The 20,956-nt window shown below is 39.3% G+C and overlaps 2 protein-coding genes across 6 annotated transcripts in view; both read right to left on the bottom strand.

The window, feature by feature from the left end:
• Positions 1-12,364, bottom strand: part of tfeb (transcription factor EB) — a 36,191-nt gene extending 23,827 nt beyond the window's left edge. For all 4 annotated transcript variants that reach the window (XM_042405894.1, XM_042405893.1, XM_042405897.1 and 1 more), the window contains exon 1: positions 12,102-12,364. The gene's annotated coding sequence lies outside the window, so the exon portion shown is untranslated. The remainder of the gene's footprint in view (positions 1-12,101) is intronic.
• Positions 12,365-13,258: 894 nt separating this feature from the next.
• Positions 13,259-19,759, bottom strand: tmem183a (transmembrane protein 183A). Of its 2 annotated transcripts, none has more exons than XM_042405900.1 (8): positions 19,546-19,759; positions 19,134-19,223; positions 18,849-19,019; positions 18,576-18,735; positions 17,804-17,984; positions 17,283-17,363; positions 17,020-17,175; positions 13,259-15,949 (listed from the first exon to the last, which is right to left on the bottom strand). In XM_042405900.1, the coding sequence occupies exons 1-8, from the start codon at positions 19,607-19,609 to the stop codon at positions 15,770-15,772; spliced, it is 1,083 nt and encodes a 360-aa protein (XP_042261834.1). In that variant the 5' UTR covers positions 19,610-19,759; the 3' UTR covers positions 13,259-15,769. The 2 variants fall into 2 exon arrangements, with proteins under 2 accessions (XP_042261834.1, XP_042261835.1); XM_042405901.1 differs by having other exon boundaries at positions 17,020-17,172.
• Positions 19,760-20,956: the final 1,197 nt, after the last annotated feature.

Below are 20,956 nucleotides of genomic sequence, written 5' to 3'. Positions count from 1 at the left end.
TCTCTCTAACCACCAGCTCAGCTTCCTATTCCTCCTCCTCCTCCTCCCACTCTCCTCCTCTTCCCCTAAATTAGCCTGAAAGCCGTAGTCTGGGGCAACAACAAGGAGAGCCCTGTGTCCAGTAAACTCATCTCTCTTCCTCTCTCTCTTTTCTCTCTAATAAGGAACTCCTCTTCCAGTCCAGCCTCCTTCTTAGAGCAGTGCACAGCATATGCACAACACCTCCACATGTGCGTGCATACAGACACACAGACCCTGAAGGCAATTCCCTTTTTTATCTGCTAGGTCATTATGCATGTGTTTTTTTCTGAAATATGAGGCAGTGAATCAGCATATTTACTTCTCTAATTGAATTCCCACACACTGCCATTCAGCCACATACACCCGAATGCACACACAAACCCATGTGCTCAGAGGGCAATAAGACTTTATGATAACAAGCCTATACACGATCAGAGGACAGGAAGTAATAGCATATTTATTGTTATAGATAATCCACTCAGTATGAGTAATCGTTCGTTGCTGCCTTATATAAAATGGAACATTCGTTGTGATAAATTTTGCCATCATTTACTGAAAGTCCTGGTCAGTGCATTTTCAAAAGATGAATTAGGGGTGTAGGAAATATACAAAAACCTCAAACAGGATGCATTTTGAAAAATGTGAACAGGTGAAACTCCCACAGATCACCGAATCACAGCAGATATGTAATGACAGTTGTAAATGGATCAAAATGAACATCACTCAGGCATCACTGATTAGTTGTGACACTGTGTTTCTTATGTAATCACCTGCACAATTTCATGAATTTAAAAAAAAACATGCTTTAAGTACATTTTAGATGCTACAGTGTAGTGTATGACACATTTTTGTTGGGTACACTATGAAAATAATGTAGAGGACCCTTACAATTCTGTAAGCACATTACTAGATGAAATGTTATGGAATGCAAATCTTACATGCTAAGCTTGTCTATGGATACTATACAGTAGAGCAAAAGCACATCTTGTATAAAAACGTGTATATACCCACACACACACACAACTGTATGCAGGTTATTACCTAATGTATAGTGTGTTTATTTCCCAACAAGCCCTGTGATAGGCTATTGAGTTCCAGTTAAAATAGAAATTCCCCTGAAGAAGTGCACTGTAAGATTTGTTAACAGTAGTAAAAGTCACATCGTTAATCATGCCTCCTCCTCTTCTCAATGACAGACACAATCAAAAATACACTATACACTGAAGCATATCCCTCCTACAACAGTGCACCAGAGATAAGGATGACAACTACTTGCTGATAGGACCATTAAAGGAGCCTCCTAGTGGTGTGGTGCTCCTAGTGAGTTCATGCACAATGGCGTAACATATTATAGGACATACAGAACAAAAATGATTCAAGTTTCAGCGACCAAAACTTGCAAAAAATAAACTCAGTTCAGCTCAGTCACTTAGAATACTGAATGATGAGCTTTAAAATCAATCAGCAAATCAATCTGCATCTGCCTCAGGGTATCCACACATAAACACACGCATACTGTAAATAGGTAATGCCACATGCTGAGTATGTCCATTATATGCAACACAGACACATAGACAAAGCGAACAAGCTCCTCAGAGATCGTCTGTGCATTGTGTGTGTTATGTTTTGGCAAGAGGTGCGCTGCCATAAAACTTTATCTCAGGCCGTCTTTCTTTCATCCCTGTACAGTACGTAACCCAACTATTTGTATCCCTCCATCCACACTCCCCCCATCCTGTATCCCTCAATGCAGAAACACAAACATTGGTATCAAAGTGCCACTCAGCTAGTTGTGCCTATCACAACAGAAGAGAACACTGGCCAGCATGGTTCAGCAGTACCCGGCTGACAAGCATCCCTTGTTTGTACACAAAGCATTCAACAGTGGGCCAGCTCCAGTTCTCATAGTGCCCGCAGTGTATTTACTGGGTTATTTTGGTCCAGGGGCAGGACCCCTCCAGGCCCTCAGCTTATTGGTTGGGAAAGCTGCGTTCCTGTCAAGTCTGGCCAATCATAAGACCTATGTGTAGGCGGAGAAATCATTGACCAAGACAGCCTTGTACTCTTTTGACAATGGCCTATGGAGGAGGCAGGACCCCAACACACACACGTATACACACATACATCTACACACAAGCAAACACACACACACCACCCAAGACCCTCTCTACTTGTCCAATGGGCAAGTTACCCGACATTTACTCCCTCAATCACCATGGTTGCAAAGAGACTGCAAACAAATACTACACATATAGACCATCATTGTAGCTCTATTGAAAGTGTTGAACGATTGTGTTGATTTGTCTGAGTGAAGTCTGATCCAGCTATGCTAACCTATCTCTCTGTTAAGTAGGACAAACACTGCTGTCAGTATAGTTGTAGCTAGGGCCACAGACAACAAGTCTGCAATTTAACTCTTCAAACTTGTGGTTTGCATATGTCATTTCATCTATATCACACATTTTGTCTGTGTGGGACATCTCTCAGTAGCCCGAAAAAAATTTTATCTTTGAAAACAATAAAATCTAAAATAGATTATCAAACAAAGTTCTGAGAGTTTAAACAAGACTTTGCAAATATGGATCCACCTGTGGGTCTAGCACAGGTTAGAATATGCTGATATTTTGAATATCCACCTGTCTGTGACTTGTTTTCTACTAAAATAATGCATGCTTATGAAAACAGCAACACTTCCTCATACTATAGGCGTTATGTCATATGACCTGAGGTGAACTCGAGTTGTGTGCATAAGTATTACTGCATCTGTGAGACTGCTTTTGTGGTTTGATGATACATATCATCAGCTATGTCTCATGACATTATCCAAAATTATGTGTATGTATTTTAATTCCATGGATCTTTGTATTTTACCCCCATGATTTGGCCACCTTTGCAATTTACAAACAGAAAAATACATTCAGATCTCCACTTGATGCATAATATAGGCTGCTATGGGTGGATGTCCAAATCATGATGTACTAAGCCACTAGATTTTCAGAGCACCCCTATTCAATTTGGAGCATATAAATTATCCGTTATTAATACTGAGTACACAAAAGTGGGGAACTATGGGTGTGTTTGTGTGAGACAGAGAGTACATGCAATAACCTGCCAACCAGCCGCACAGCATTTCTTTTTGCATGGGTGAGAGTCACCATGTACGGTGAAATGGAATGGAAAGCATTTGAGAGATGAGTTGGGAGATAAGGTACACACAAACACACACACACACACACACACACACACACACATTAATTTCACTACACCTGTCACACACCAAAACCTGATCCTTTACTAAACTTTCCCCTCCCCATCACTCTAACCATCTGTCTTCAATCTATCAATCAATCAAGTTTTTCACATGTAATCACATAGTGAAATGTAATCCCACCAGTTCCTTCAATTTGTGCGATAAAAAGAGTTTTAATAGAATTGGAATAGTGATAAATATATGTATATGATGGGGGTGGGGTGGTGGAGGGCAGTTTTAGGCAGTGACCTTATTCAGGATCCTAGTGGCCTGAGGGTAGAAGCTCTTCCTGAGCCTCTCAGTGCTGGCCTGGTGCATCTGATACCTTCTTCCCAACGGCAGCAGGGAGAAAAGGTCATTATCTGGGTGGTTAGGATCCTTAATGATTCTCCTAGCCTTATTCTTGCAGCACCTGGTGTAAATATCCTTTAGGCAGGGTAGAGCACTGCCTATTGTATGTTCAGCTGAACAAACCACTCTTTGCAGGGCCTTGTGGTCCTGTTCTGTGCTGTTTCAGTACCAAGCAGTGATGTTCCCGTCAGGAGGCTCTTGATGGTACAGGAGTAGAAATTCCTCAGTATTGGAGGGGATACTCAGAATTTTCTCAAGTGTCTTAGGTGAACCAGTCTCTGCCTTGCCTTTCACACCACTGAGTCCGTATGCAGTGCCCCGGGCAGGCCCTCAGTGATGTGGACACCAATGCCGTGTTTCCGCTACATGGTACCAGCTTGACTCGACCCTACTTTTCTGGATTTCATTTTCCACTGCAGATAGTAACCCCTCAAAGGGGGCAGGGTTTGCAAGGATGACCGTCACTGATTGGTCAAACAAACACACACTTTGTGTGTCTGTGTACTGCTTCATTCATAAAACAAGGAAGAACTCTAGTATTGATTTAGGACCAGTTTAGGACAAGGGGAGGACATTTCTCTTTGTTTGATAAGGTTAAAGTAAAGTTAGACTTTGTTGTTGGCTTCCCGTCTCATTTTTAAAAAGACGAAAGAAAAAGAGCGATAGTGCAGGCGAGCTGAGATTATGATTGAGCAAGAGAGAGAAACAGCATGGCAGTGGTCAAGTGAGGAGAGGGAGTGGCGGTAGAGAGAACAAAGCCGGTGAATTAGAGAAATAAAACGTTATTTTCTGTTTATTTCATGGCAGTTACGTTCTAAAGCACAAATAAATAACCATAAAACACTCAACAGATGATTTACTGTGGAAACAGATATTATTATAGTTTCTGTCATAGTTCTTGGACCTCACCACATGCTTCTGGGATTGCTCTCCTGGAACTGCAGTTCCACTTTCTTCACGTACACCCGGTTTGCCCCATTTACTGCTCTTCTGACATTGTAGGCTGCTGCTTTATAATTGCCATTGTTTACAAACTGCAGCCCTAAGTTGTAGGCTGCAGTGCATGTGATTATGGCATCCCGGATGGTTCTAGTAATACATAGTTTCTGGTTGTGGAAAGATTTAACTGTTTTGGGTACAATTGCTTCTGCTGTTTCACAAATTAAATCCACCACAGACTCAGTGAATCCATTGATGTCGTCGGTGACGTCGACGGTGGTGTCCTGGAACGTGCTCCAGACTGCATCATGTAGTGCAGACTGTAGGGCGGCCTCTGATTGGCCTGACCATTTTCTGACCTCTTGTGTCACTGGGGGCATGTGTCGTAGTTTGTTTACATAATTTGACCTCAGCAATATGGCTGTATGGTCTCTCTTCCCAAACGCAGGTAGCAGTTCCACTCTGTAGCCATTTTGAATGGCGTGTAGCAGTGATCCAGAGTGTTGATTCCCTTTGTGGCTCAGTCAATATGTTGATGGAAGTCTTAAGACTGCAAACAGGCTAACCTTAAGAAGTTTATGCCTGACTTCCATCAACATATTGACTGTGCCAAAAGGGGATTTAACCTCTGGATCACTGCTACACACCATTCAAAATGGCTACAGAGTGGAACTGCTACCTGCATTCGGGAGAAGAGACCATGCGGCCATCTTGCCAAGAGGGTGATAATCAATAAATAAGCTTACAAGAGAACATTGTGTGTGCGTGTGTGTGTGTGTGTGTGTGTGTGTGTGTGTGTGTCAGATCAGCATCCTTTTCATGTCCTCTGACCAAATATGGGGACAGTTTTTGATTAAATAGTGCACACAAAGGAATGCTCTGTCTCCATACACAGACACACACACACAACCTTAAACAGTATATCACTGAGTTTTCACTACAGTTGTTTCTGTCACAGACTATGACTGACACTAACAAAGCAGAGGAAGAGATAATCCCCAAAAAATATCAATAAACTCAGGCAAAAAACAGTTGTTACCGACATTTGCTGTAGTTTTCAGAATTACTAATCCTAAACTGTGAAAGGAGAGAAGAGCACCTGCTGGAAAGTGAGAATAAAATCTTAATTTTAGTTGATTTTAATTGTAGTTTTAGTTTAATTTTAGTGAAAATAGCCACTAATATGATGTACTTAAGATATAACAATGTTTGAATCTTGTATCTATGATAAATGTCTGCAAAAGTAACCATCCATCTCAGAAAATGTGTAAAACATTTACAGAACATAAAAATGCTTATTGTGAAACTGCAAAAGGTTAAATTTCCTCTTCTATTTCTTCTTTTATTTAATTAAAGGCAATTGCCGCACAAGTGTTTCTGGAATAAATAACAACAAATAATTGGAACAAAATAACATAAAATAGTGATTTGATTAAGAGTCATAAATGCAACTTGTTAACAAAGGCTAATTTCTGGGATGGAAAATTATGGATAAATACGGATAAAAAACTAAAACAGGAACAAAATATGGTATTTTCAATGAAGATGGTCTCAAAGATAGAGATATGTACAGAGGCTAGATTCAAGAGTGTCAATAGTGAAGGCAGACCCGATGTTAAGGCAAGGTTATTCCACAGTCTCTGAATCACAGCAAGATTATGATCCTTATTACCCTTCACCAGAGGAACAGCATGCAGCCTTAGATCAAATTACCTGGAGTGATCTGAAGAACACGGAGTAGTAAAACATCAGAGATATATGAAGGGGCCAAGCATTTCAGGATCTTATAAACAAACATTAGGTAATGAGAACCTAAAGTAGAGTCTTGTGTGTTCCTAGCTCTGCATATCTAGCTCTGCATATCTAGCTCTGCATATCTAGCTCCTAGATATACAAGGCTAAGAGTCAACAGCCATGCTAGCTGCTCTGTGAGGCTATACTTAGACACAGCAGTGCTTTGAACTAGCTGATCATTTTAGCAAAGACAAACTACAGATGGGAATGTCATTAGCTACACAGGTATTTGCTCATAAACCAAATTATTCAACACATTAAAATTTTGACCTGATGATAGCACAAGATCAAAAGTCGGAGGATCACCAAAGTGATTATAATTCACCTTGAGAGGAGCATGAATGTCTGTCCCTCATTTTGGCAATCCACCCAATAGCTGTCAAGACGTTTTACTCAAAACTACAAACCTCATGGTGATGCTAAATGGAAAAATCACCAACATCAGTAAGATTCATCCTCTGGGGACCATGAATGCCTGTACAAAATGCCTCCTCAATCAGTCCAGTTGATGATGAGATATTTCAGTCTAGACCAAAGTGGTAGACCAAAAGACCGACATCCCTAGACCCACACTGGTATTGTGGCTAAAAACTTCACATGTTAACTAAAAAGGTGCAGTTTACATCATTGAAGGTAAAAAACAGTAGAAGGGCTGTAGCACTGATACTAGCTATATGCTGAAGACAGTCAGTAAGTCATGGTCTACCTAAACAAAGCCAGACATGATATTCAAGATGAGTATGATCGCACAGTCGTGTAATAAGTCATCAGTAGGAAATTTAACTTCCTCATAAGATCTGATTCTGTTGTATGCAAAGCCCTAAAACCAGACAGGAATGGATAGAAAATGTTGTGGAGAGAAAAACCTTTCAGTTTCAATTTCTATTGCAATTAGTCTAAAAACTACTAGCAATGGAAAGAATACTAGGAATGTCATTGTGCAAAACCTGTTTAAGGAGCCTAGAGGGCATAATATTAAGGGAACAGGCAGCAGAGTTCATATGAGAAACAGTTTCTTGTGAATAAGAAAGTGTGATCAGCTGAAGTTGATCAAGGGCAGTTCTGACCAGTAAAACAGAAAGATCTTGAAAATGGGGTTAAATATAAGCAGACAAAACCTTTATCTTAACATCTTAGCCTTGAAGTTTAATTTTCTTTAAAATTAGACCTAAACTAAGATTTGGTCATTTGTTACAGTTAACATCTGTTTTACCAAACAGTCATGACCTCACCATTTGAGGTGGTGTTTATAGGTGGTGCTAAAAATCTTTGTAAGGAGATAAAAATATAACTCTGACATCCTTTGAGAAAGCTAAACTTGCAGAGAGCTACAACCGCAAACTACAGCCGACTCCTGCAGTTCATACTAACAAGCAAATTGTCCAAATATACACAACAGGGCAATATGTGTTTCACAGATGCAGCTGAGGCACCATTCTTACAGAAAACAGAGGCAACTTAAGACTGTCACTACTGTTTATCAGTCAAAAGAGGATATGAGACAGTGGAATGAAGCTAAGATGAGGAAGTGGAGTCACACATTCAGCACATGCCCCAAAACATCCCACCCACACTCACCTCTGATAGATCATGGGTCATGTTGTCATATATCACATGTCAGACTGTCATTCCAGTGGTTTTCAAGAAAAAGTCCGACCTTTGGTGACAAAACTTTACCGCACTTTGGCCTTTCTGTCTTTCTTTCTGTTTTGTTTCTAAGGGAAATTCATTTTATCATTGAGAGAGTTTCTCATACAACACCTTTTCCTTGTCCAGTCACAAAGCTGTCCAGGTCAGGGGAGATCTGTCCATATGGCAAACGGATGAAGCTGTGTTTACACACACCTGATGCTCTTTCACACTAGAGTACATCCATTCAACCTGGCCAGTGTGCATATGTGTGTGTGTGTATGTGTGTGTGTGTGTGTGTGTCTGTGTGTACGGGTGCTTCTGTTTACCTGAAGAAAATTAACCCCATCACCAACACTTACAAGCGGACATGAGTCCAATGAGGCTGAAAATATGACCACAAACACACTTTTCCATATACATAGCACACATGCTTGCGCTAATTTGTGCACTATGACGAGGTGATCAGTTTGTATGTGTCACACATTCATACACATACATACACCCACAAACACAAGCCAAGCAAGAGGAATGCTCCAGTATAGTTATAGTAATTTAATTAGAACAGTTAGTCAAAATGGCCACCTCTCCTGAGATTTACAATTTACAATTTCATTTAGCGTCTGCTAAATGAAATTGTAAATGTTTCACTGCTTGATACTTGACTCTTTTCCATTGATGGCCATCTGAGCAGGCTGCAGCTGTGCTATTGGAGAGAGTGCGATTAGTCTGTCAGGCACCACCGCTGCTCCACATACTGGCCAGTGACCTGTCACCTTGCTGACAATGACCTCACAGATCAGTGTGTTTACTGACCCCTGACCCTTCATACTGCATGTACTCCATAACCCCACTGACTCCTCTATGTGCCTCTGTCTCATTTTCAACACACCATTGTAAACACACTTGTTTTAAAAATTAGAGATGGAGTGAGTTAAGTACAGATAAAGGTCTACAGCAACTACACAGATAACTTCAGTGTTTCCCTATATTTCCCTATATGTTTCCCTGGCAGCCCGCCAGGCCAACAAGGACCCCCGCCAGGCCAAAAAAACATTTTTTTAATGCCAAAAATAATGCCAAATATCCATTAATTTGGAAATCAATAATGTTTGGGGCATCTCTGTGCAGCGCTGTTCCGAAACGAGAGTCAAACTTTGTGTTGTTGCCTGGGAAACTCGTGGTAGTTGCCATAAGGAATAAGGCAGTACGTAATGTGTGTGCGTAGCAAGTGAGTGGTTAAGTGTGTGCGAGCAAGCTGAGCAGAAGAAAAGGTTAGCAGTAACTTGTCAGTCTGGCAGTAAATCTACAGTATAGACCACAGTGTTTCAGTTAATTAAATGCTGCAGCTTCTCAAGACCAAGAAAAGTTAGGTCTGTTGTTTCCCCAACTGCTGGAAAAGTGAAGGGGGTTAGCTCCAAAGTTGCAACGAGTTAGCCTTACCCGACGACACTAAACAGGGAACTCAACTGTAAAATGTCTTGCTCAGTATGCATCTTTATCATAATTCCTTTAAAAAAAATAAAATTAACAATAAGGGATCCGTATCAAGATTGTTTGTTTATGTTATAACATATTACAATCAGCCAATAAATTGTTATCAGAATTTTAAAACTCACAAATATCTATATCAGTAACGGCCTCAAAAGTCCAGTATTGATCAGGCTATAAGTGTTACGGTTACAGCTAAACTATGTGCCAGTGTTGCAGTACAGTAGATCTATCTTTCTGATCAGGTTACGCAATGGAAATTTTTTCATGAATGGATTCACAGAAACGAGGGAGAGGCAGATGAAGACGATGAAAAAGAGAAACAGATAGTGGAGGAGAGTTTTTGTGTCTTTCCAGGAGAATGGTAATTCAGGTTTAACAGTGTGATGACATAACTGTACCATGTACACTGAACTCACATGCTTCAATTCTATATCAATGTAGTGTGAAAAATACTCAAAGTACGACCCAAACGCACATCCACAACAACAACAACAACAACAACACATCCACTGAGTGTCTGCAAGTGTGTTACATATGAAATGAGTGAATATTCTACATATGAATGTGCCCAGCCGGCCTCACAAATGAATCTGATGCATTAAAACACAGTTTTCCTCAGACCTGCAGCTGAACCCTCTCCCATGCATGTGCACGCCCATCTGTCTGCGCTGCTGTGTGTCTCCATAACAGTGAACAACAGTGGAGCTACAAAGACATGGTAGTTCTCGTGTCCTTCCGTATCACATTTCTGTCTGTATGGTGTATCAAACCAATATAGAAACATACCAGTGTCACCAAAATACAAAAAACGTCCATGTGGTTGACTGAACTCAGTGATCCTGTGCAATTTTTTCTAATATTTCTTCCCTTTTATATTGTTCATAAATTAAAATCTACCTTCCAAAATCTATTTCATAATCATACTTATGCCTAGTTTAGTGGGACAGTTGAACTCTTGATTTCCTATTTCTACCAACTGACATCATAAGCAGTCATTGTAATGTTTCATAACAAACCATGGTCACCAAAAGACAACGACAACGTCTAGGGGACATTTCTGGGAAATGCACTAAGAATGAAAGTAGACAAGTCATGTCCGTAAGCACAAGCTTGAGGAAAAGGTTTTCACATCAGTTAAAAGCTATCAGACCAGTTGAGACCTTTCTGTTCTGACCTTTGAACCTTATTGTGTCCTCTGGAGAATGGTACAGATAATCACAGAGACCAGGCAGAGAGGTCAAGGGCCAGGGACCAGAGTTTAATGTCAAACACATTATTGGTGTATTGTTAGGAGGTAAGGAGACATGTAGGGCAGCCTACAAGCCTCAGAGTTAGACCTTCACTGAAGGTAAACTTAAGAAGACAAAAGCAGTCTGGTCTGTCCTTAAAGCACTTTTTTTTCATTCACTCTCATATAAGTGTAAATCTTCAAATATAAACTGACCATGGTTAATAATTTGGTATGGCAAAAATGATGATAACCATGCTTAATATAGTTAAATGCAGATGGATTAATGTACAAATACCACACGTTTTACTGCAACTTGCACTGCAAGATGTTGAATATGGTCAAATAGTTTGACCATATTCAACAGTAAAACAAAACACATAGTTCCCATTAAAATCACAGCTAAATGCAACAGATCTGTCATATGTCATTTCTGGAATAATATGTTGACATTGCATCACTGTGATAGCAGACATAACCAGTTGTAGCCTCCATTCTACCCGCGCGCACACTAATAATAAACACATGGTATGTAAATTAAGCCCACTGCAGAGAGGGGACAAAGAGGACATAAATGGTCGGTGGTGCCTTCATTATTTTAGTGTTGGCACTGCGCAGGACTTTCAGCCAAAGTACTTGAATAAGCAGCAGAGTATTACAGTCGGTACAGTTTAGAAAGTCACAGCTTATACATAGCAGCATACCCCGAGGCTGAGGTGTTGTTACTGATACTGGCCTGACTACTGCTTATAAATGGCAAGAGGGGCAGCTCTCAGCAGAGACTCCCTGATGACAATGAAAAGGGGAAAGTTGTGCATTAAAGTTTAACCCATTGGTTCCCAGCAAAAAGACAAACTGCATTATTTATTTAAATTAAATTATTCTTTACTTTTATAAAACTCGAATGAAATAATTGCATCTTATGGCATGTGAAGACAATGTTTTGACTATTTTGCTCATTAGTTATAGTTAAATGCTAGTAAATGTCTTTCTCTGTGTGCACTTGCTCTACTCAGATTCATAAAAAAAATTCACATGAAACAAAATCTTGATCAAATTGCATGTAAAGTTTAAGGATGAAGCATAGCAATAAGCATGCATTGCTAGCCTACATGTCTCATGAACAATACATACATGTATATTTAGTTCTTGTGCAATGATTTTTGCAACATTTAATTGAAAACTACAAGACGTAAATCATGCGTTTATTTGCATGGACAAATTGGCTACTTTTACCTTATTCACTTAGCTCAAACAGCTCAAATTAATCACAAAACTTTGTACGTAAAAGCAAGAAATATGCACTTAAAATGTTAAGCTGGTGGTGTTTTCCAGAGGTGGTGGTGTTTTTTTTAAGGAGTAACACTTCAGTGGCGGTGGTGAAATATCACTTACCCGCTGTGAAGGTCAGACAGAACGAAGTGAGGAGTCAGGTTCAGGAAAAGTGCGTGCCCACTTCTCTCTTGCGCTCTGTTAATACCAAACTTGTCAGACACTCTCAGAGGAAAAAAAGGTCGTGTTCAAGAAAAAAAAAACCTCTAAGAGTTTTAAGCGTCTCTGTATTTCCACAGACTGCTACGCTACGCACACTCGCCTGCACCTCGGAGGCTAATTTGTTGTCGTTTAGACCGTCGAGATGTTGTCACAACTCAGAACGTCTGCGGTCACCTGTGCCGCCGCCAATGGCAACGCGCTAATGGGTTTATGGGAAATGAAGTTTTCTCATATTCGCAACACTCGCCGGTATTTTAAGGCGATGACGTGACGCCTGTTGACTGCAGATGAGTTTTAAGAGGCCCTCTAACTTTAGCCAAAACCAAGACCCACACGTTTAAAGAGGGGAGCTGAGCCTTTATCGTTTTTACTGTCAGCTATTGAGATGCTTATTTTCTCGCTCTGTGTTTATTGTGAAACTGCAGTTTTACATTATGATTATGTAGCTTAGTCGCTGTTAATCTATCAATGTTAGGACCCAGGGGCACACTATTCATACAAACCTACACAATACATCTAATAACACTGACTCCTAACAAGTTTTCATTTAAAGTCATAGTTTACCTAAAATGTTAAAATTCTAGTGAATACTATCTAAATCTGGTATTTTTGAGGCAATGGTTTGTGATTTTCTATATTAGATTGCAGAGGAGGTCCACATATTGTGTGCACCTCCTTTAATCACAGGGACCACGCATTGTTAGTCCATCTTTAGTTCCCAAATTAACACTTCTATTAAGGTACTGACATTGCATAGGAGGGCTAGGTGTATCCTTGTGTATTTTAAACACCACCTAATACAGTTGATAATCTTGACAGATGTATTTCAGGGATTGGTGGTCCAGGTGTCTTACATTTTTGTTTCAAGTATACAGCAAGTTCACTGGCATAAATACCATAACAGCAAAACAAGCATTCATGCTCCTGGATCCAAGACTGCTAGAAAACCAGCTTCTGTGGATAACTGGATACTGTGTTCAACACACAGTACCAAATATTACCACAAGAGGGAAGCAAAATACAAGTAATGTTCTATGACAGATGACTGGAGGCTTTCAGATGGGCAGTTTCTGTCTTTATTTCAGTGCAGTAAATTCTTATCTGACAAAAATGACCACCCACTAGAAAAAAATCAACTGCTGCTAACCAGAACATCCAAGTGTCTTCTGCTATGGGGTACTGCCATCAACTAGCTTTTTGTTTCTACAAGTCTACACTGTGTGTGGTTAATCAAATGAACAGAAATGTCACATTATATCTATATCTGCAAGCAAATCCAGGTTAAATGATTCTGACTATGTCCGATGGAAAAAAAAAAGGAAATCAATGTCAATGGTAGCTCTCTCTCTCTCCATAGCACTTCATGATCAAGCATGAGATTGGTATGATTCTACTCACATTCAATATGTAAAAGACAGACCACTTTTAACACTAATATTTCACAGGTGGCAGTTGAGGACATGGCTAACACAATCAAAAAGGAGACAATCAAAGTGTTTTTAGCCAAGAAACACTTGAAAGAAAAGAAACGCTGCCCAAATCAGCAGATGAGTGGATGACATCTGAGGTAAATCATCTCTTTGGCCCCTTCAATGCAGAGCAGTGTCATTAATATTCACATAATACTAAGTGAGGCTGCCTGAAATTAAATACATTGAAGAAAAAACAAAACATGGTTTTAAAAAGATATTACAACTCTGTTGATGCAACATTGTCAAAATTCAAACCAACGCAAATCAAAAATATTTTAGATTAACTTTTTCAAGTGAGCATAAAACAACCAGGGGACAACAGTACAAATGTTCAACCCTGTTAATCCAAGTTTCAAAAACTCTTCTAGAAAATGTGTCACACATGTCTGTGTAGGAGAAATAACAAACTTTTAAATCTTTTTATGCAACTGGTAGCTCCAAATACACATGATCCTCTCTGCCATGTATGTAGGGCTGGGCAATATATAAACATTTATCAACTATCACTGTAATCACATCGCAGTATTTTATATATTGTGAAATATATATTACTAAATCATTGTGGGGGAAAATTTGACTTTGAATTGTTTTTTGCAAACAATGTTTAAGTGAGATTTCTCCCAGAAGGATTTCTGGAATGCTTGGGAATGCCATCTGAAACTGACTTTCCACTATTATGCAGTCCAGTGTACTAAACATTTACTACACAAATGTCAATGTCTGTTTCAGATAATGGTTTTCTTTGTTATCATGCCATTTTTTTTGTTTTTCATATTACAAAGCCCTCTGCATGTTTTCAATAAGGAACTGCTGAAGATGAGGAGAGATTCCAGGGGCCACATGTATAAATGATGTGAACACACAAAAGCCATGCATATGCCATTTCCCACTTATGTAAGGAAAATGTGCAGTGTGCACCTTACAAATACTTCAGACCAAGCATATGAACAGTTTTTTGAAACATATAAGACCAAATTCATTGTAATTCTTTTTGCAGTCTTTTTGTGATCTGTAAAATATAAATAAAAGGTGCATTTATAAACTTGATTTTAAATCATTTCATGAATTTCATTCTTTATATTTACACATTCCCTGTGTTAACGAGGTTTTCATTTTTATCCTTAATTGTGAAGCACTTTGTAAAGTCTGATCGCTATAAATCAATCATAGATCATTTCTCTGATTTTTAACTACAATGACTGAGATTTCCCAGTACATGCAATGATTTGGGCGATATAAATAGCCACAGGCGTGCATAAGTCTTTCCTAATGAGAGCTGTTCTGGCTTTGTTGCAACACAATCTGTAAAATTGCACTTCTTTCTTTGCCCGGCCTTTTCAATGACAAGTCTAATAAGTGTTGAAACAGACCAAATTACTTATATGCCAGACAGCTAAGGGTGTGTCACCATCCATTTATGACTAACTGTGAGAGTGGAAATGGGCTTGGGCACATGCGACCACTTCCACAGTGACTGAGCCTTATGAAATAGAGCAATGCATTCACATGGCTTTATAGAAATCGGACCAAAACGATGTGTATGCATATTTCTGTCTTTGTGCATACACAAAGTTTGAGCTCTATGCATCTGGCCCCAGGTATCTCTAGGGGCTAGGAGGTACTATGTGGACACGGATTTGTATTAATGACCAGCTATAGGAATAATGTTCATATTGGACGATTCTGCAGTACACAATTTACATCCAGTACCAATGCAGGAAGAACTGTGATGTTTAAATAACGCAGCAGGAAACAGTGTCGGGGACAGACATGCATTGTGATTGATTTTGACACTGAAAGGTGAGGTTTGTGTCCCATCTTAGGCCAATAATAAATATTGGCTTTCTGCATTATCCAACAATGAATCCCCAATTTCAAGTTCAAGTGTTTTCGTTTTCCTAACTTTAACTATTTTAACTATCACAGACGAATGTTCAAAAATGTGAATGTGCAGAAACACTGTCAGTGAATGTAATCAAGGGTTCTGCAGGATCATCCAATATCATATTTCTGTTGGGCGAGTGGGATGAAATGACGGCAGGGTTCTTGGTGAGATGTTCTGCTGTAGTAAGATCCGAGAGGGCAAGACGCTTATGTTTAAGTCGAGAAGGGGTACTGTGGATGCCACCAGTCCATGAGCTTCACACTGTGTACGGGATCCAACACCACCTGAATCCCACCCTGATCCCCTCTTTTCTTCCCCCGTGGGATCGGTGAGTCCTGGAACACCAGACGAACGCGGTGGTGGCGCATGTCTGTGCTGACGTTGATTGTGAACTATGACAAAGACAGAGACAGAGTAGCGCAGGTTAGAAGAGGCAATAAGGAGCTATTGCTGTTTATTTTTTTCATCAGTCCATGGTCAGATCAAAAGATTATTATTGCAGAAGACAACATAGGCCAAGCAGACTATTGGCAAAAGTCATCAAAATACAGTCATTTGTGTGTCTAGCAAACATGTGAGTAGGGAGAGTCTGGGTGTTTTGTAACTTGATTCAACTAAGACTGGCCTTAACTTTCCTAATAGAGGGCTTTTATGTGGCCGAGACCTCAGACTTCTTTTTGTAGAATGTAGCTTCAACGTCCAGCTCACTGGGTATCCCCCTGACCAGACTTCTTAAAAGATTTTATTGCTAAGGCTTGCTCCAGTGTTCTTGCCATTTAACTCTTTACTAATCTCTGGCCTTGTTCCATCACATTTTAAGCCCTTCTCCAAAAACCTGGCTTATCAATCCTAGCAACTTTTAGAGATAAAAAATCCTAGAAGGAGACATTTATGAACAGCTAACAGACTAAATGATTAGATAAGAGATCTCTGAAAAATCACAGTAGATTAAAACAGAGCAGACACAGCTTTGCTGGTCTGTCCTTGTCCTCTTAGATCTTAATGCTGACTTTGATAAAGCTGATTCAAACAACACCAACTTAATATCTCAAGGATTTTGTCAAGACTTACAGCTTTTACTGTATCTAGTTCGTAATTTATCACACAGACAGTTTTCTACAAACATAAAAAGCTCTATCTCATCTTTGGCATCACTTGAATGTGGCATTGCCAGGGATTGATGGCAGAGTTGCAGAATGTGTCATTTAATAAAACCAAAAGACACCAGTGGCTGGTTGTGTAGTCAGAACTTTTGGTCATTTAGGCACAACATACTTATTTCCACTCAGTAAAAAACATCCTCAAATGGCACATTTCAACATTAATTCCCACAAATATTAAAATGTTCCTTTTTTTTTTTTTAGATTATCTATTTTCATCAACACAGGTATTTTTTAAAATGCTTTAAGATCTCCACCAATAAAGTAGTGCCAACCAAAAAACCCAGAGTTATTGTACTAACCAGGGTGAGCGTCATGCCCATAACCACAGGGGTGAAAATGAAGTTGAGTGTGGTGACTTGAAGCACGTAGCAGCCAGAGTCTGGGTTTGTGTGGACATCTTTGTATTGAATGGGCATGTGCAAGGACTTGGCACAACCATTCTTACTGTGTCCCTGCTGGGATGGAGATGACCAGAGAAATATAAAAAACCACAGTCACAATAAGCCAATATCAATTTTGGTTAACATATTGGGATGCAGTTGGTTTTGAAGAAAGCTGTTACCTCCTGTATAAACTTGAAGTTGAACTCCCACAATGCCTCTGGCCGAGTCCCTGACACCTTCTTGACCCAGAACAATAAACACTGCAAAAGGAAAAATTAAGAATTATGTCCACTTCTACACAAAAATGTGAAATACATCTCTCCTATTTTAACCTGGAGGGATTAAACAAGTGCCATGGAGGGTCAAGTCTACAAGTTTTCAGCCCAACCAAACTCTACACTATGTTCCTGTGACATGAAGAGAGTTGATCTTAGTCCGGCCCTCTTCGAGCTACCTGGCTTCACTAAGCCAAACACTGGAAATCCTAAATAGCTGACATTACTATTCTGGTTATCTACAGGCTTGGTTAACACTGAGTTTTTCTATGCAACCATGAGTAAGTTCACATGAAAAAAGCTGAGCTCTTAAATATGAGCCAATTACGTACCATTCAGATATCAAATTAGTAGCAGAAATGAAATAAAAACAAAACTTCAATAGCTCTAACATTACAGGTGACTGAGTACACATGTTCATTTACCTTGGAGTTGAGCAGGGTTGTGGGCGTGGATTCTGGCAGGGCAGGAATTTTGGAGACACGTAAGCTGAACGGCTCATACAAATGGAAAAGGGAGCGAATCACACGGGCCCTTAGACAGTGCATCCTGTCAATAGATTCAGGCAGTAGACGAACTGGCAGATCAACATCGATCTTGTAGTGCCTTTGAAAGGGAGAGACAGAAAGTGAGAGGGAAAGAAGACATAAATTATACACTATGTCAGTTTACTCTTACTTCTGAACCACATTCATGACATTTTGTCCTAACAAACATTGATCATCCTCATTTTAACAGAAAATTATCATACTTTATACAGTATTTCACATCCTGAAAGTGTAAAATTATGTCTACATTGTTTAAAAAAAAAAGTAAAATGAGTTCATGGATGCTAGGGCTGGGCGATATGACCAAAATCTCATATCCCAATAACGATACCTATCTCAATATAGCACATTTTAATTACATTTTTTGCTTGAAAAATGATTGAAACAATGAATTGATTATGAAAATAACTGCTACTTTTCTGTCAATCAACTAAATGTGTTAGCTCCAAATCAACTGAAACTCAAGTGAAGTACATAATCATCACTACTATTAATTCATTGTTTCTAAATTGGGCCTTGAAGTCTTACAGGTATTCCTGTTTAACTTCATTGTAACTTCCTGCTTGTGCAAAAAAGAGAAGTGCTAGGCTGATCTGTACCAATATGTTCACCACTGACAGCACAGAAATGATCAATAAAGCCATCTCACCTTCTGTAGAGCCTGGTCCAAAAAACTGCAGTGCAGGTGACCGTCCAGGCACTCCTACAGATTAGTGCAAACGTGCACACATCCTCAGGCCGAATATAAGAGGAGAGCACTAACCAAATGTCCACTGGATACTCTGCCCCGTCACTGCTCTCACTGCTCGCTGTGAAAACATACAAACATCACAGTAAATGTTCATGTAAGTCCTGTGCAAGTCCTCCGTGTTTGACTCATTTTTCTCCATTTGCATGCTCCAAAATAGGTTACAAATAATACCCTTTCGTCTCTTGTTTTTCTTCTTGTGAGCCACTTTAGTTTCACTTTCTTCCTCTTCTTCGGGGTCTAGGTCATCACTGCTGTCCAAAGCGTCTGCTATGACACTCATTGCAGACGAGAGGACCTCTTCTACAGCACCCTGAGATGCTTCCAGGCCACAGAGTAATTTTACTGAAACACACAATGTTAATATGAGCCTAATGACACCGTAATCTCAGTTCATTAATATTACATATATTATGTTAACGCTATATAACTGTCAGACTATACTTCATCAAAGTTTACCTTCTTTTTCAACTGCATTTGCAACAGCTTTTTTCATCCTCCCCGACTTCACAACGGCTGGATCGGCATCAGCATAATCAGCAACGGTCACTAGGAATAAAACAATCAGGTTCTTTAAGGTTTGGTGGTGAATTTCTTTAAAACATATCAGCAATCATTACATTTCTCACATGACTTAGCGTTCAATTCAACTGGATCTTTTGGCTCTTAATTTCTAACATTAGAAAAGACTCAAAATAAGTGACCATAGCTCCACACTTTTAATGTAATGTAGTACACCAGTTTAGTCAAATGATTCATATTCGACGTTGTAAACTTTGGGTAAAAACGTTTATAACCCCACTGTTGAGCGCTAACAGTGGGCGGGTTAGCTTGTAGGCTAATGTAAACGTTAATGTAAACCTAACGTTACCTGATTCCGAACAAATGCCTCCGGCCCTAAATTTCAGCCGTTTTCGGTTCCCTTTCTTGGGCATGTCGACACTAACGATTTGTGGACGCTTAACGGGGTTGTGAGTCCTGCCATGTCTCTATGGCAAGCTGAGGTAGCGAGAAAGAAAGAAAAATGACAGAGAAATTGAAAAATGTTCCGCCAGGATCTTCAGCCATCATGGAATGACGTGTTAGTGCAAGTAACGCGAGATTATCGTTGTAGAGGTTGTTTTTTTTCATCAGCTGCTTTATACTGCCATCTGCTGGTCAGTGCGAGCGATTCAACTGTTTCTGATCACTTTTTAATTCAACTTTTTGTAATTTTCGACAAATTACATATGCATAACATGAAATGGACCAATTTAAAACCCAACTTTGATCTGCTTCTAAATGACATTCAGCTCTATTACAGCTCTTTAGTTAAACTGCAAAATAATTAAGCCACAAAGAGCCAAACAATTTTTAAAACCTATACCCTACATTTTTGACCGAAATCACTTGGATGTAAATCTGTACCCCTTCATTTATTTATTTACGTATTTCATTTATTTATCTTGTCCCCCTTCTTTATATTATTTTAGGGTTAGGGTGTTGTTTTATGCTATATGTTCATTCTCTGGCACTTTGTTTCCTCTGTTTGCTCTTATTTTTGTTTATATGTTATTGTGCTTTGAATGTGATTGTTCTTGTCGATTATTAATTTCAATTCAAGTCCCTAACATACCATGAAGGAACCAGGCCACTTTCCAGAATGCTTTTTATATACCTAGTATGTGAAAGTATTTTATTTCTTGGTTCATTGTTAATATTTTGTATTACAAAAGTTAGTTAGTGCTTAATTGATTTATATTATTGTTTATGCCACATTAAAAAATAAAATCTAGGAATTTGGTCTTTGCTGCAAATCCTAGGGTATCCGTTTCACATGACAGTGTGGGACTTTTTTCTACAGTTTCTGAGTGTTGCCAATTGGACTTGATTTCTCATCAACTTATTTCTTGAGTAACATTAAATTATTGTTAAGTACTGCTCATTAATTTTTGGCTTTGACTTTGAATTGAGTAATTAATTTTCAAAGTTTCACTGATTTTGCATACAAATCCAGGAGAAGACACATAAGAGCTCAGATAAACAGTTGGAAGAGATGGGGCACAAGGTCAACTTTGTCATTTATCAAATCATACAATATCATATGAGTAGCTGTCTGTAACTATGGACTCCAGTCACGCATCTATTTCTCCTCTTTTTTAATTTGAACATGTATTTATATTGATTTATTTTGTCACTCAGGCTGAGGGGTCATCTGGCAAAACTACTCACAGTGACTGGCTGAGATCCTGCCGCCCGTTTGAGTTTAAAGTTGGCCTTCATTCAATAAAGAATTCAGTGAC

This window comes from Thunnus maccoyii, chromosome 3 (assembly GCF_910596095.1).
Source record: "Thunnus maccoyii chromosome 3, fThuMac1.1, whole genome shotgun sequence".
In the NCBI taxonomy this organism is placed as follows: Eukaryota; Metazoa; Chordata; class Actinopteri; order Scombriformes; family Scombridae; genus Thunnus; species Thunnus maccoyii.
This window is presented reverse-complemented; position numbering and strand designations above follow the sequence as displayed.